Source organism: Tasmannia lanceolata, unplaced genomic scaffold, assembly GCF_043159265.1.
Source record: "Tasmannia lanceolata isolate RefF3 unplaced genomic scaffold, GAP_Taslan_0.1 ptg000013l, whole genome shotgun sequence".
Lineage (NCBI taxonomy): Eukaryota > Viridiplantae > Streptophyta > Magnoliopsida > Canellales > Winteraceae > Tasmannia > Tasmannia lanceolata.
The window spans coordinates 37,150,174-37,162,686 of NW_027518690.1; the positions used below are offsets into that span (position 1 = coordinate 37,150,174).

Here is a 12,513-nt window from a genome sequence, read left to right on the forward strand (position 1 = left end):
ACTCTTATCAGTGGCCAAATTTTTGGAGAATGGGTAGAAGTGTTACAGTTTTTGGAAGGGTTAGGCTTCCAATCATATTCTATTTCCTGGGTTATTTTGTCTATGGAGGTTTTGATTTTTAGAGTCGGGGAGTTCTGCCCCTGCTTCCACTTCTGCACAAATCCGAGCATAATTAAATCTCGAGGCTTCTGCAGTTTGGGTGTCTAGGTACAGAGGTTTTCCTATTCCACTTGCTATCCTACTGAGGGCATTGGTGGTCCAGAATTTTAGGTGTAAACCAGGGAGCCTAATCCATGTCGGAATGGAGTATAGATCCAGTTTTTCGAAAGAAAGATCAGATGATCATTTTCTGAGAATGATGGGTCTCCCTCCATAGTTATGATTTGTAGCCTCAGGCACTTGAGTACAGTCTTTTCTTTTCTTTTTTGAATGGTAAGCACAGTCTTCACCGTTTAGGAATTTAAAGAGGAAGAAGCCATTTCGTAGCGCAGACAGTTTTAACTCAAGCCATTTCGTAGCGCAAACAGTTTTAACCAAGGAAGCAGGATTCTTCCTGAGAGCCTTCGATTCTCGCTCCGATTCCTGTTTCGATTCCCGCTTTCAATTCCCGCTCTGGCAACCTTTAGTAGGATTCTTCCCTGGGAGCATTCGATTCCCTCTTTCGATTCCCGTTTTGATTCCCGCTTTCGATTCCTGCTCTGGCAACCTTGGTTTTAACTCCCCTTTCAGTTTCCATTTTCTAGCAAGATGATCCTTCAGAGCCAAAAAATATGGCCTACGACCCATGAAATATCCGACTAAGCAGTTTGTCCACTTTGAGTCAGCTTCTTCAATATCATTATCCGGAACTTCAATGCAAATCTGTCCTTCTTTTATCTTCTCAGGTTTGAAAATTTCATGGTGGGAGAAGGGTTTGAAGGCTTATTGGAGAAGAGAGTGTTCCAGCCTCTCTGAACGACAAGAGGAGACTTGGAAGTGGGTAAAGCTGTTTTTTCATTTTCCCGCTCGAAAATTGAATTTGAATTTTGAGAGTTTCCGCTCACATGTGGGGGGAGATTTTTAGGGCTGATGTGAGCGGGGTCTCAAAATTGGGTTGAGAGGATTGGTCATGTTCCACCAGGGTGCTTGAGTGGATTTTGAGGGATGGTCGGATTGGTAGGAAGGTAGTATACCAAGTTTGCCATTTTGGTGATAAGAGCTTCCCTCCATAAGACTAGGTAGCCTAGGGTAATCCTCTTTACCTGGAATATTTTCTACATTCATATTTCGGACCTCCGGTTTATGGGGGGAGTCGTGAGGGAGTGACCGCATAGGGAAGGGGTCAGTAAGGACTTTTCTGGCTTCGGTTAGATGGGACAAATTTTGAAGGTTGAAATGTACTAGGACTCTGGCTGGTAGGGCAAGACTTGTCCTTTGATGCAATGGCGGGAGAAGGGAAACACAGGGCCCCGGATTCCGACGAGGAGTTCCCGGATCTCGGCAAAGGAATGAAGTGGGCAATCATAGGATGAGCCAGGGGGTGGGTGTGGTTAATTCGCGCAGATTTCATGGTCAAATTTGGGTTGGGCTGAAGGAGAATTTCTGTCTCTATCAAGGGCAGGCCTCTTTTTGGACTTTTTCGAGGGGTTGGTAAATGGGGGAGCTGTTGTGATTTTCTTGTGAAGTCTTGTGCCTTTCCTGTAATGGGTGGTTGGGTCAAAGCTATCAAAGGAATCGTCACCATACTTGCCTTCTCTCAGAGCAGCAATGTTTTTGAATATTGAATCAGAACCTCCAGCTTTTTTCTGGATTATTAATCATCGGCCAGACCATATCATCTTCCTCATGAGTAGGTTGTTTACCTGGGTCTGGTGGTTCCATGAATTAAAAAGCAATGAGGCTTAGGGAGCAAGGAAGGGTTTGGGCCCTTAGGAAGAATCCCTCCGCCGGCCTGAGTCGCCGGAGAAGAGAGCACCGAAGGAGGGAGCACTAAATCACAAGAATCCAGCTAAGGGGGGAGCTACAGCTGAACTATGTTTAAGTCTACTAGCTTCAATCCATATGATATTGATCTCTTTGGAAATGGCCAATTGCATACCAATTAAGATGGCCCTCATTTTGAGAATATGAATTTCTTCTTTGATGGTCTCGACAGTGTACAACCAAACTACCATACCTTCTTTGTTCCGGAGGACACCACCCAATCCTGCTCCATCCAACTCCATTGACCCGTCAGAATTCAGTTTGAATTCCTCAGCATCTGTTTTGTGCCATGAACACTGATTAGTAGAGGTAGCGGATGCTTGGAACCTTTATCTGAATAGATGAGCAGCCTTTCTGTTTGCGTCGTTAGGAGTGTCACGACGGTTGTCGTCATTGATCTTTACTTTGATATCCTGAATGACGTGACGGAGAATCTGGGTCTTGTGATTCACCTTGTTTTCAAATAATCTGCTATTTCTTTCCCTCCATATATGATATATGGTAGGTTGGAAGCCATATTTTAATGCCGTTGTCCTTTGACCTTCTCCCGTGAAGTTATCTCGGATCCACTGCTCTTCTTCGGCCACGTTTTTTTTGAGTCTTCTCTGAGTTCCGATTCTCCATAATATTGATCTCCATATCCACGATGAAAACCCGCAGTTAAAGAAGAGATGATTTACCGTTTCAGGTTCAGTAGAACACAGGATACATCTTCGATTTTGGCCAGAATTGAGGAACGACAATCTGTCCGTAGTGCTTAGTTTATTGATGATTGCTTTCCAGCTAACAATAGAGTGCTTGGGAATGGCTCCTTTGAACCAGATTGTGCTGGACCAGGGAGTGATGGCGGTTTTTAATCTAACAGCATTCCAGGCACTTTTTGAGGAAAACTTCCCACTGGCTTCCGGCTTCCGGATAGCAATGTTTGTGGCATTGTGATTGAACATTGCTTTAGACAGAACAGCCTTCTCCTTCCGAAGAGAGGCCTTTTCAATAAGGGGATGCCAAATACCGTTTTTATGAAGTTGATCAAGGCACTTCAGTTAAGCCAGTGAAGAGTCAGTGTTCCTGCTGTATATGAGTATTCAACGGGCCATCTGGGAGCCAAGGTTGGTTCCAAAGGTCGATCGAGTGCTCTTCGCCAACCAGATAGCAAATGTGGTCCTTGGCCAATTCCTGAGCTTTGAGAATGCCCCGAACTCCCCATGAAGGCCGCAATGGCATTTGAATGACCCATAAGTTCCTGCTTTTTAAGTACTTCGATTGGAACCATCTGGACCACAGAGAGCTGGTATTGGTAACTGTTTGCCAGAATATTTTTAATTGCAGGGATTTATTGACCTGCATAAGCTTTCTTAGCCCCATTCCCCTTTTTCTCTTAGGCTTACAGATTGTATCCCAGGATATAGAATACAATTTTTTGACCATTCAGAGCCACTCCAAATGAATTGGCAAAAGATTCTTCCAGCGTCTGTATGACTTCCGAAGGAATGAGGAATGCAGCTGATTAGAAAATCTGGTAAGAATTAAGAATTGAATTAACAAGCTCAACTAGCCCAGCTTTAGAGAGATTCTTTGAAGCCCAACTGTTAACTCTGTTTTTAACTTTCTTAATCAAAACCTGAAAATCAGTGACTTGGAAGCTAATTCCCTGACCAGAGAAGTCTCAGAAGAGGAGATCAAAGTGGTTGTAATGAATTCTGACGGCTTGAAAGCCGCAGGCCCATATGGCTTCAATGGTGTCTTTTTTCGGTCTTTTTTGTACCTCATAAAATCGGATCCCACTAAGGCCATCCTTCACTTCTTCAAATCTGTTAGACTCCTCCAAGAAGTGAATTTTTTTTTGATGGGTAAGCTGGGGTTTAGCAGGACCCCGACCAGATATATTGATATTAAAAAGGGGTTAAACATGAAGACCAGAAACAGCCCCAGCAAACTAGGGAACAACATCAAAAACACAAAACACAGGATGCTCAAAAGAGCTACAAATAAGCTACTACAAAAACAGGAAATAAGGCCTCTAGGATCAGAATGGCAGAATTAAACTGACATAAACCTAACAACATTTCTTCAAAGAACTGTTCTTCGATATTGAGGGAAAAACAAAAGATGGAGATCCCAGAAGAGGGTCGGTGTAGTCTTTCACCGCTTTTTTTGGACCACTTGCCAAGAGTCTTCTTTTTGCATAGAATCCGAAAATGGTAGCCCTGGATTCTCCTTTACAATTTCTGAATCCCTCCCATCAATGTCTTGTAGAACCGCAAAATGTTTACTGGCTGGATATTTGATGATGAGGGGGTGCCATTGCCTTCATGAGTTGGTTTGGGGATGCCATCACGCGAGAGCTCCAGGTTTGTGCTGTTGAGGGGAGGAGCAGGTTCTACTTCCCTTGAAGCTTTCAGTTGAAAGTTTCTGGGGGAAGGAATGGGATCCACGTTGAGATCAGAACCAGAAGAGTTCTGAAACTGATCGCCCATTTAATCCTCCATTTCTGCCATTTCTTGAGCAGAGCTTTGGGACATACAATAATGGAACTAACCAAAACTGAAACTAACTAAAACCAGGGACAAGAAACCAGGGAAGAAGAAGAACTAACCCATAGAAAACTTCAAGAACTCTGGTTTTTAAAAGAAATATCCTCACCCTTGCAGCAGCAATCTTTTTTTTTTTTATGGGTAAGCTGGGGTTAGGCAGGACCCCTACCAGATATATTAATAGAAAAAAGGATAATATATGAAGCAAGAAGACAAACCCCAAAACAAGCAGGGGAAACAAAGGAAACAAGGCAAAAGCCAAACAAAACACTGCAGACATTGGAGGGAAGTACAGACAGCATAGCAACAGTATGAGACCAAAAAAAAAAACTAGCCTAAGAATAAGCCAAATTCATTGATAAACATTAAAAATGAAATTTCTCTCAGGTCTTGAAATTTTCATGAATGAGGCCTTTGATGAGTGGGGGAGGACGATGACCAGGCATGGATGGAAGAAATGGGAAAACATTTCCTTTTTTTTCCTGATAACAGTTTGCCACGAACCCCCATCAGAGGTGGAAGGGATAGATGCAGGGCCCTGTCTGTGGAGGAGACATCCGAATTCGGTTTGAAGCCTTCGTCATTTCTACTTGATTGAACTGTTGTATTCGGCTACTCCTCTGGAGTGGCTAAGGCAGGGAATCTATTAGGATGACCTTGATGATCGTTTTGAGCTGAAATGGTTTTTCCCCTTATAGGATTAGGCCCCCAAGCTAGGATCTTGATTAGGAATCTCAGTAGTCATTGAATTACTGAAAGCAGTGGACGTAGGTTTAATAACTGGGCGTCATTCTTTTCTGGCTTGAGATGGAGCTGGATTGGGATTGCAATCTTTAGTACTGTGGCTAAAATCATTACACATTGCGCAAGCTATCGGTTTCCAATCGTAGAGAATCTATTGAGAGATCGATCCTGAAGACTTCCTAAGGTTTATCGACTCAGGAAGGGGGCGATTTGCCTTTACTTTGTGCACATCCTTGGCATAATTGAGCCTAGATGATTGCCTAGACGATTCAGCCGTTTGGGTATCCATGCAGAGAGGTTGACCGATAACACTTGCAATCCTGCTTAGACAATGAGTATTCCAAAATTTGAGGTGAAGGCCAGGAACTTTTACCCAAATAGGTATTTCTGTGAGCTGATTTTTTTCCAATGAAGTTTCCGGGGCCATTTTTGAAGGATGAGAGGACTACCACCCACATATTGACGTGGTTCTTCGAGGATCCGGGAACAGTCTTCATGACTCGAGAATTTGAAGAGGAAAAATCTATTTTCTAAAGTAAATAGTTGGAGGTCTCCTTTTAATTTCCATTTTCGGAGTAGGTTCTTCAGGGCAACAAAGTATGGTCTCCTTCTAAGAAAGTATCCTACAAGGCAATTATCCCATTTGGATTCAGACTTTTTCATGATCCCATCTTCAATGAGAATTTCTAGGTTTTCTTCTTCCACTTGAGCAGGGGCAATGAAATCCAGAGAGGTAGGGATTGGTGTCTCCAGAGGGTCAAGGAAGAGGTTTTTCCAAGGGTTTGGGGGGCGCAGATTTGATTTTGATTCCCCATGGGGTGTAGGAACAGAGATTGTGTTTCGCTGGGATGTAGTAGCAGAGATTGTGATTCCCTGGGTAGCTAGCAGAAGCTGGGAAGAGGAGGCTGAAGATCTGATGGTTTTTTGCTTTTGAGAAGGGGAGGCTGCACTCTGGTTTACCCTTTCAAACTCTTGCTGGTTTTTTGAATTAGAGGGAAGAGAATAAGGGTGCGAAGATAAACTCTTGCTGACTATTTGATCCACAGATTCGTCTTTATTGCTGTCCTTTGTCAGTCCCCCTGTCTGCAAGCTGTTCCTTTCCTTGTCTTTTTTATTTTGAATTTGTTCAGAATTTTGAAATTTAGCTAGGCAGGAAATCAGAGCTTCAGATAAATGGTCAGCAGAAAATAAGGATAAAAAGGACTCTCCTATCATTTTCGTCCTTGGGTGAGAGAACTTAGTCATTGTGGGACTCAAGACAAGCCTTCTCAAGGCAAGATGCTGGCATGGTACAGCCTTTGCTGTCAAGGTCCTTGCTCACTTTGTACTGCTGGGTAATAGCTATCATATTTGGACTAGCGGGCAAAGTCAAGCTGATTTGTCCTTGAGCTGCAGGACTATTTGGGCTCCGAAGAGCATTAGATTTCGTGGGGCGCAGGTAAGATGGAGAGTTCACAAGTCCTTTCTCAAGTGGAGTAGAAAGGGACATGTCTTTTCTGCTGGAGCAATCATTAGGAGAAGAAAGGACCATGTCTATTCTGTCAGAGCAGACATTAGGAGTAGACTTTTCAGGGTTTCTAGCAGTACTGATCTGGTTTGAGACCAATAGAGGAGTGGCCTTCTCACCAGAAATCGAGTTTGCAATGATGGTTTTGCAGACATCAGGAAACTGGTTTTCAGGGGCAATAAGAGTGGTATTCCGATCAGGAGATGGAATTCCGGCAAGCGATCCCCACCACTGGTAATCTTGGTCTTCAACATCAGAGGAAATTTCAGAGGGGAGGTTAACGGGTTTGGACACCATGAGCATCTTCACTCGATCTTCATACCCAATGAAGAGCTCCTTTTCCTCAGCAATGTGGAACTTATTACTATCTTTAGCTTTTTTCCTGCTTTTCTTGTTCTTCTTCTTCTTTTGAGATGAGGAGTTAGATTCTTTCGAGTTGCTTGAGGTGGCTGAATAAGGAGAAGAGGACTCCTTTGAGTTACATTGCATCTGCAATGGGGAAGCTTCAGATTCTACAAAGTTAGATGATTCCATTAATGATTGTACGGGAAACCTAAAAGTTACCATGTCTCATATGATTGTACATATAACTTGTCATCCTTCAGAATTTGTCATCTTATCAGAGCACGGGAAACCTAAAAGTTACCATGTCTCTTGCCCAAATATTCATTTCTCACTCTTATCTTTCTCAATGTTCAACTCAATACTCTCTCACTCTCTCTTGATCTGTCTTGTTTTTCAATTCCGTACTGATATATTGATCTATCCATAGGAAGTATTTATATATCTCATCATGAGTCTTGGATGAAATCAGTTTCTTTTCTTTTTCTCTCATTCAATCATCCCTTCTCCCTCTCTAAATTGGGGGAAGCATGTATCCGTCCCTCTACCTTTTCAACATTTCATATTGCCATTCTACCACTATTGACCAGCCTACATGAGCCACACATCTCATCATCCATCTCCCCATCAAATTAAAGGTGGATACTATAACTCACATTAGATTGGTAGGAATACTTGACGAAACATCTCTAGCATCTCCACCGCCCACTGACCAATCGAATAGAAGAAAGAGTACAGATGACTCGAGTGAAAGCAGTGGTGATGATGAGGTTCTTGATCAGAACCACTCTTGTGGTTATGCAAGACCTACTATTAGCACATTTGCACTGATTTATCCCATGATTATTCATTCAATGTCTCGAGCTACTCAGTGGCATTATGTCTCTCGTCATTAGTGGTATCTGTCATATATCATGCCTTTTACTCCAAACATTAAGCATTTCTCACAGTTAGTTATGGCTTGGTTGAACCCCTTATTCTAACAATACAATTGAATGGTATAAATCATGTCTTTTTTCCAAAGATTTAATTAACGTCATAGTATACATTTTGATAAGAAATTCAGCCTTGTTGTGAGGAAACCACTATTCCCTTACTTATTTTCCTTTCTACATCACACGACTGGAATTTGGTCTACGTCAAGAATGTCTTAATCAATGGCATTCTCAGTTAACAAGTCAATATAGAAGAACTCTTGGATGTCTCCCCTTCCGCCCAGGTATGTTTTGTAACTTTGTCATCTTTAAAACTGTTGTGAGCAACTTTTACATAGTTTCATCACTTTACTAGCTTGGTCCCTGAGTTAGGGCTTACTTTCAGTAAGCTTGACTCCATGTTCATTCGCTAGGACCTCAATGGTACTATTTATTGGTTTACGTCCATGACATCATTCTGCCTTCCATGACACTTCATTGCGTTAGTTCATTACTCACCTTGGTAGTTAGTTTGATATGACAGATCTTGGTTGACGTTATTACTGCCCTTCATCTCTGATGTCCTCTTTCTGTCTTAGACAAAGTATACCCTACATCTTTTAAAGTGTATTGATATGTTATATAAGCAAACCCATCAGTTCTCATGTTGAGTTTAACTGCAAGGTTTTTCTTAATGATGACCAATAATCTCAGATGATCCGGCTCTTTACCACAACAATGTTGGTGGGTTACAATTCATCATGCTGACTTGCTTGTACATTTGGCATGCCATTAATGTGGTGTGCTAGTGCATCGTCCCACAAATCATCTAGTGGTTGTAAAGTGCATTTTTCCTTGTGTCAAGGGCCCTAGGAGTAGCTTTTGAATTTTCCTGGATAGTAGCCTTATTTTTGTTAGAAATGTTTAGATAACCCTCACTAAGGGTAATGATGTAATTTGTACCTTAGACTATATGAGACCTTGTGTAACATACTTTTAAAATTATTTAATGAAGTGCACAACCTTTTCTTCCTCACGTCTTATCTCCTCTCTTTCTGTCTTCTTTATCTTTGGCTTCATTTTCACAGAGAGAATGGAAGAAAATGATCCATGTAGACGAACACAACTAGTGTCAAGATTAGACTTAGTCTCTTTCTATAGTTTTTCAGGTTGTTTGTCTTCGTTACATAATCTTCTATTTGTTAATGTATCCAACATTCTTGCTTAAGTTAAGAAACATTCTGATGGAACTACATTGCTTCCAGAAATTGTCAGATAGAACCATGAGATACTTGCAGATGGATCCTAAACAAATTTCACGATTGTTCCAGAAATTGTCAGATAGAATCGTGAATTATTCCACCAGTGATTTTTTTTTTCATTTTAGAGCAATAGATGATTTTAGAAAGGTGGCCTCAAGTCAAATCTCTGTCTTATATTTTTTGGAGGCTAAGCAAAAATCTTTGTTGGATCATGGAACAAGATACATTCTGTTTTCCATCATGTTGTAATTTTAATGCAAAAAATTTGAAGTCTTGGACAACTGAATAACAATCACTTTCATTTTCTAAACCAACTTTGTTGTGTTGTTTCATAGTAAGATATGCAGTTCCTTCATGATGAATGTGGGTGAAGGAGCACTCATAGCAATAGGCCTACCAATCTTTTATAGCAGGAAATAAGCTTCTCAGACTCTAGGGAGAACTTCATGAAACTATGAAATAGTAAGAAGGATGTCACCTAGAATCCATACTTTAGAGAAAGTGGGACCCGCTCTTCCTTTGAATGTGTAGAACAATTTCTCAATGATCCACAGTAGAGCTTTGCATGAACTAACTAATAACGCTTATGGAGATATCAGGACGTGTAATCCTGAGATACATAAACTTTCCAACAAGTGGCCGGGCCAATATCAATCGGGATCTTCAAACAATATTCTCATGACCTTGATTAGATTAATATAGGGGTCCATAGGGCTGTCGATAGGCTTTGCTCCTAGCATACTAGACTCAGACAGAAGAACAGTAAAATACTTCCTTTGGCATGCCAAATTTTTGTCTTGCCACTTCAATCCTATGAAAGAAACATGAAAGTGTTGAATCTTTGGTTTGTACATGATCTTGTAGGCATCTCTTGATCTCATGTATTTTCCTTTAATTATTCCCAGTAACCACAATTTATCCACGCATACTACTAGAATCACCATCTTACTATTATGTCTCCATACAAACATAGGGTGAGTCAATTAATGAAAGTCAAACTTGATGACAATTGAGCTGAATTTCTTGAACTATGCATATGAGGTGATTGCTTGAGACCATATATTGCCTTACGGAGCTTATAGACCTTTCCTGACTCTCCTGAGCAACATACCCTGGAAGTTCGCTCCAAATAAACCTCTTGATGAAGATTGTCGTTAAGAATGACATTCTTAAATCTAGTTGCAATAATGACCTATCTTTATTCCAACAATGAAATAATTACTCGGATTGGATTTAGTTTAGCCACTCGAACATATTTTTCAGAATAGTCAGTACCAACGGTTTGTGTGTATGCTTAGGCCACTAATTGTGCTTTCAACTGCTCAATTGTTCCATCTAGTAGATGATATAAACACAATAAAATCCCATTGAACATTTCCCTGCAGCTAATTCAGATAGTTCTCGCAATTGATTTTGATGTTGGGAAATCATTTCATTGTCCGTGGCCTTCCTCCTTCCATCATGCAATATCACCTCTTGGTAAGTACTAGGTAGAACAATAGAAGAAAGGGATGCAACAAAACTTTTGTATGTGGATGACAAGGAAGTGAAGGAAACAAAGTTCGCAATTGGATGTTGAGTGCAGAGCCAAGTACATTCAGAACTACAGAAGGAAGATCAACAGAAGGGTCAATTGAAGAATCTTCAGATAGAAGAAAGGGTGGATGAATAGATTCAGTCGTAGGTTATATTTGTTTTGTGGTATATAGACCTTTTGTGGCTTCAAGGAATAAAATATTACACTCAGATGGCTCGATAAGAGAGGTAGTTGGTCTTGATAGAGGAACGTGTGGGTGACACAATGTTGGTAGAAGGGGAATCATGTTCGGTAGAAGAGGATCCCGACGAAGCAAAGAAGGGAGCATCCTTAAAGAATGCGACATCCGCACGTATGAACTTTTGTCTTGAAGTAGTCTTGTAACAACAATATCATCTCTAAGTACACAAATAACCCAGAAATACACATTTAACAATATGATGATCCAACTTTTCAATACCAAGACCTAGAGAATGAACAAAGCGGACACAACCAAACACTTAGGCTGAAAAAGAAAACAAGGTAGTATTTGAAGATGGAAGAACTGGGAAATGTTCATCTAAGATGATTGGATTCTATTAATTTAGTTGCAAGAAGTTAGGAAAACATCACCCTAGTACAAATTGAAATGTTCATATTGAATAACAAATTGCAAACCACTTCCAAGAGATGTTGATGTTTACGTTCGGACACACCATTTTGGTATGGAGTATCTTTTTTTTTTTGAATGGTGTTGAATAACATGTATTAGGGTAGTTTAGCTATTACTTATAGTAGTGAGCGTATTATAGTCTTTGTATGGGCCTATATATACATCATATTCGTGAGGAGCTCCCTAGTGGAGACCCTCCATCCTCTCTACTCCTTTTCTTCTTCCTCTCTGTAAGCCTAACTCCATTTCTAACATGGTATCAGAGCCAAAGGGCTGATTCAAGGGAAGAAGAAAAGTCTATTCATCGTCCACACCATTTCCTTTATCTCACACGCCATTCCTTCTCTCTATTATTTCTTTTTTTTGTTTCTCGTCATCTCTATCTCGTGGAAACCCTTTTTTGGATTTTTTTGAAAAATCTCTCCTTTTTTATCTCTCTCTCTCTCTCTCTCTCTCTCTCTCTCTCTCTTCGCACCTCCTCCCTTTATTTTCTTCTCATCAGACCCCATAAAATCTCTTTTTCTTTCTCAAGCTAGTTCTTTGTTATCCAAAAATAAATAAATCATGTCTCTGTTCTCCTGTAAACCCATTTTGGGTTCTCCATTCTTTATTTTCTCTTTTCTATAGCCTTTTGGCCTATGGCCTTTGTATTTCTTATCTCATCTTCAAGGTGCACCCAAAGTGTTTGATAAAATGTCTCAAAGGAGTTTTATGCCTTGAAAGTCTTCTTTCGGTTTAAAGTTGAAGGCCTTCGGCCTCAACTTGAGGGGGAGTATTGTCTTGTATTGTTTTTCTTATTGTCATGTATGGTTTCTTGTGGTTCTCTTTTTTTTTGTGTTGATGTCATCGCTTTCTTTACATTGTCTTCTATGTATTGTTTTCTGTCTTTTATGTAGTTCTTCAAGGCGCATACCAAGTGCTTGCTCAAATGTCTTCGTTTCTTTGTCTTCTTCAAGGCGCACACAAAGTGTTTAATGAAATGTCCTAGGGAGGTGTAGTGCCTTGTTTGTCTTCTTTTTTCGTTACAAGTTGAAGGTATTCGACCTTCAACTTGATGGG

General features: G+C 40.7%; 1 protein-coding gene across 1 annotated transcript; it reads right to left on the bottom strand.

Moving 5' to 3' along the window:
* Positions 1–2,291: 2,291 nt before the first annotated feature.
* On the bottom strand, positions 2,292–2,909 carry LOC143891208 (uncharacterized). The gene has a single exon (XM_077395838.1). It carries the CDS (start codon positions 2,907–2,909, stop codon positions 2,292–2,294), a length of 618 nt encoding a protein of 205 aa, XP_077251953.1.
* Between the last annotated feature and the right edge of the window lie 9,604 nt (positions 2,910–12,513).

What these genes read in the sequence shown, in the direction of transcription:
- LOC143891208 (XM_077395838.1), bottom strand. Translation starts at nt 2,909, where the DNA reads ATGTTCAATCACAATGCCACAAACATTGCTATCCGGAAGCCGGAAGCC.